The sequence below is a fragment of the Vigna radiata genome, chromosome 2, assembly GCF_000741045.1.
Source record: "Vigna radiata var. radiata cultivar VC1973A chromosome 2, Vradiata_ver6, whole genome shotgun sequence".
Taxonomy (NCBI): domain Eukaryota; kingdom Viridiplantae; phylum Streptophyta; class Magnoliopsida; order Fabales; family Fabaceae; genus Vigna; species Vigna radiata.
Window position 1 is genome coordinate 24,831,539 of NC_028352.1, and position 4,714 is coordinate 24,836,252.

General features: G+C 28.6%; 1 protein-coding gene across 1 annotated transcript in view; it reads right to left on the minus strand.

Moving 5' to 3' along the window:
- Positions 1-2,207: 2,207 nt before the first annotated feature.
- The window catches only part of LOC106755557 (UDP-D-apiose/UDP-D-xylose synthase 2-like), an 11,117-nt gene continuing 8,610 nt past the window's right edge, over positions 2,208-4,714 (minus strand). Inside the window, exons 4-9 of the mRNA XM_014637728.2 lie at positions 3,546-3,660; positions 3,316-3,449; positions 3,133-3,234; positions 2,916-3,008; positions 2,679-2,814; positions 2,208-2,602 (exon numbers count right to left, since the gene is read on the minus strand). Coding sequence (XP_014493214.1) covers positions 2,490-2,602; positions 2,679-2,814; positions 2,916-3,008; positions 3,133-3,234; positions 3,316-3,449; positions 3,546-3,660 — 693 coding nt within the window. The 3' untranslated portion in view covers positions 2,208-2,489. The remainder of the gene's footprint in view (positions 2,603-2,678; positions 2,815-2,915; positions 3,009-3,132; positions 3,235-3,315; positions 3,450-3,545; positions 3,661-4,714) is intronic.

Below are 4,714 nucleotides of genomic sequence, written 5' to 3' on the forward strand. Positions count from 1 at the left end.
TATTTTGAAATAATATAATCTTATAATAGTTATTTATAAACAACTCATTAGGAAAATAATATAATATTATAATATAAAACAAGAATCGAAGAGTTGATTTAGTTTTGATTTAATTTCCTTATCTTAATAAGTAGTTTTTTATTCTCAACTAATTTTGTATACTTTTTTATTCTCAATTCATAATAATTACAAGCGTCAAATGAAATTACAATTGAAATGTAAATTTTTAAGAGTATTATAGAGTTTTAAAATCAAATAACTTAATTTTCTTATATATTTTTTTCAATTAATGTGGGATTTTTAATTTATACTTAGATTTCTAACCATTTTTTTTTCAATTGTGAATTAAATTTTATTATGGATTTGATATGAGATACTTATTCTAGCTATTTATTTCAATGCATTTTTTTTATTAACTAATGTTAGGTTTTTAACACATGACATGTATTTTTATTAGTCTATCTAAGTGGAATATGAAGAGAAACTATAAACTTTAAACTTCTGTTTCTTTCAAAGAGATGAAAAGATAAAAGGTGCAGAAATGCTTTGCAAGTGAGAATTTCAATGCTAAATTTTTTTTCTTTTAAACTTTCACAGCAAACTCTTGTAATGTGTTTACTTTGGAGGAATGCACTCTTGGTGAAGAAGGAAAAAAGAAAAAAGGAAAAAAATAGATTCATATTGTTCACTTAATCTAATTTAATCTAATTTGTTATTAAGAGTACTATGTTTCTTTAATATGAATACGAGAAATATTAAAAATATGAATATTTGATAATGAAGCAAATGCATGTGATTGTTAATAATAATAATAATAATAATAATAATAATAATCCTAAAAAAATATTGATTTATAATAATTTTGATTTTTTTCATCTTTATAATATATTTATCAATAAATATATTATTAATAAATATCATTTATATTATTTTTATTACCAAGATATTTTAGTAATTTTTATTTTCTATTAATTTAAACATTTTTTTATTTATGATCAAATTTTACACTAATTTTTACAATGACTTTTACATCCACTCTTACTCACTTTAAAATCCTTAAAAAAAAAAAACATTTAATTTACTCTCAAATTCATCACTTCCTCTCCTCAAAATTTATCTTTCTAAGTGAACACACCCTTAAATTGGTGAGGAAAATGTCAATCATCACCCTATCCAATGATATAATAATTTTAATCAATTAAATAATTAATAATTAAATATTATATAAAATAAAATTAGTTTATTTAAAGTTTCAAATTTTATTTTAATGTATTTGAGCTTGAATTGATACTTTTAAATATTTTTTGTTATACTTAATTTAATTTTTGAAATTATTTTATCCTTAATTTAATTTTTAAAATTTTTATCATCTACACTAATGAAATTATTCACAAATTTTCATTTCTTCTTATCTTTTTTCAATCCAAACAACTTTACTTTTATATTCATTTATCTTCAAATTCACCCATTTTTATTCTCTCAAATTAATTACTATTAAAAATTTTCTATCTGATATGAGTTATTTATATAAATCACCGTACACCTTATTCAACACAAAATCTTAAAATTCAATATATATCTTTTTTTTAATATAATTTTTTGTTTGTTAAAAGTGAAACTTTCAATTCACATTTGAATTCTTGTGTTACGTGGTTCCGTATTTAACTAGAGATTAACATGTCTTCTTTTTACACAAACACAATAATGACCTTTATTTAAAAACCCCTTATAACTTCAAATGATGATAAAATATTATCGGAATCATCTTTTTAAAAAATGTTGTGTTCAACCAGTTTTGCAAAAAAGAAGTGGAAAATTGTGAAAAGAAATTACATAAAAACATCACGCTTGGCCACACCAAAATAACATTTGTTCACATTTTTTTCATCTATAAATCGAATTTTCCAATTCAATCCTTAAAAAGTGTGTCGTGACAGAAATTTCTGTGACGATACTAATTTACTATCCCACTAAGCCACGGTGATCACATCTTAATAATGTCGTGAGAACACACTGATTATAAATATCGACCATAATTTATTAAATAACTATAATGTAATTAACAAAAACATTAAAAAACTATTAAGAATGTCCAGATGTCAATATATATTTGATAATAGATAATAGAGAGAGAGGGAGAGAGAAAAAAAAAAGTAACCAAAAATGAAAGACAACAAAACAATGTTGGAGACATCCCTAAAAACACATAAAAAAACATCTTCTCTAATATTATAAAATGCCTCAAGATGTTTAGTAACGCAAAGTCTACATTAAAATTACATAGCAGCACAGATTGCCCTATATATAAATTCCTACTTCTCCAGAACATACATTTAGGGCAATGACTTATGTGAGCTGCCTACTGCTGGCTAAGGAAACCGAAAGGAAGAAAATTTACCATTTATATAAAATCAACCAGTGAAATATGGCAGAAAACTTAGGCAACGACACCCTTCTCCAAGATAGCAAATCACCATTCCTGTAAAAGCTTAACTTGCAACGGGTTTTGCAATTACTTTCTTGATGGCTTCAGCATATGTCCTGTACTGATAGGTCAGAGAGGATTCCAGCAGGTCCAAGAGCGAAGTCTTAGGTTTCCAACCTGGCAAATTATCAATCAGGTCAAGTAAGATACATTCTTAGAAGGTCAAATAGAGTGAGAAGGTGAGGAAACTTACCAAGCTGCTTGTTTATTATGGTCATGTCAGACATTCTCCTGTCACAGTCATCATATCCCTCACCATAAAATTCTTTTGAGCTCACATCAATGATTGGGGTTTCAGGAGGTTTTTCTCCACTCACCTTTGAGTAAACCTGTAGAATGAAATAGAATTAACAATTCATTATTGAATTTCAGAAACATTAGGCTTAAATTCTAACAGTAGGTCAAATAATTAAAAACTAGATCACTTCACCTGAACCATCATTTCAGCAAGCTGCCTAACAGTAACCTCGTTGTTTGGGTTACCGACATTAAATATATGACCATTAGCTCTGGCAGGATTTTCCTGTAAAACAAGACATGAAACTCAGTGAATTAATAATTTAAGATGAACAAAGTCACATGGCCTGGCCTGGCCTGTGTTTAGAAAATTAGTCTCAAAAATAAAGAAAAAATAGACAAGAACCTACAATCATCAACAAGACAGCCTCAATAGCATCTTTAATGTAAACAAAGGTTCTTTGAGACTGTCCACCGTCTACAAGCTTAAGGGGCTCTCCTCTGAGAAGATTCTGCAGTAAAAGAAAAATTGAGGAATTTTGAACAAGTTTTTGAAAACTCAGAACAAAATTCATCAAAAGTAAGTAACTAACATTGCTAAAGCATGCAAGAACCCGAGGAACACCCTCACTTGGACCATCGATGCCAGGAATGAAATCTATTCTAGGTCCAATCCAGTTAAAAGGCCTAACAATGGTGAATTCCAAGCCATTTTCAGCGCCCTCAGCTGCCAACAATCACATAAGTGAGAACAATCAAACCTCATCATCGGATTATTTAGAAAGAAACACTGCATCAAAACAAAAAATAAAATAAATCTCACCATAAATCAGCCTGTCAATCAACTGTTTAGCACAGGCGTAAGTCCACCTCTGCTTTTCAATAGAACCATAAATGCAAGGAGATTCGTCTTCTTTAAGGACAAAGTACGCCGGATCCTAACACAACATAACAAACAACACATATAATCTAATCTCATCGCAAGAAAGAACAAAATACGAAGTCTTGCAGCCAATCCAAAACCAGAAAAACAGATAGAGAAGAATTCTGCAAAATTGAAAAAACCAACACTAATCTGATCCTAAAGAACAAAAAACATAACGATAATGTTAGCCTTATAAAGAAGAAAGGTTACATTTTTAATATTATATTATATAATATTATATCTTTCACATTTATTTTATTTCTTTTTAGTTAATATTATAAAGCAGTTAATATTCTGAAAAGTGGTCCATTTACTTTTTAAGGTAAAAACCGTTTTAAGAACGTGCCCATCATTCCTCCACCACAATCTCTTATAACCTTAATACTCTGGTTTTTGGAGTAATACAGATTCTTCAGCAAATTTCATATCAGNTCACTGAGCCTACTCTTTCCTTCATATACATCACCATCGTGTTCTAAGAGCAAGAGTTCAGAAACCAAAAATTAGGAAAGCGTACAACAATGGCTGGAGGTTGGTCTTTCTGCTTCCGCTTCTATTCTTATAAATCTGAATATGATTAAATGTCTTGTTTGATGTATTTAGATTTATTGAATCTTCAGTATGAATTTGTATGAACATGTTTTTTACATTTGGTATCAGAGCATGTTTATCCTCTGCCTTGTTTGTTTCACTCCTTTGCAATGCGTATTGCGTTTTCAATTTTATTGATTCTTTTGAAACTGGAGAAAGAAGAAATATTTTGTGAATTTTTTCTGTGAAATTTTTTGATGCTGAAACCCTCACGTACTGTGTTCGCGTTTGGTATACGCATTTTGGAACCATGTGAGAGGTTGAAGATGACTGAAACTTTGCTTTTCAATTTGGGCATATTTCAGAAAAATTATATTCAGTTTTATTTTTCTGCTGCGCACATTGGAGATTAAAAGGTATGCTTACTTCTGGTTTTAATCAACGCTGTACGATTCTGGTTTTATCCAGAGTTGCTGTTTCTGCGCATTGCTTTACATATATTTTAATATATATTATTGCGTTTTATTGGATGTCTT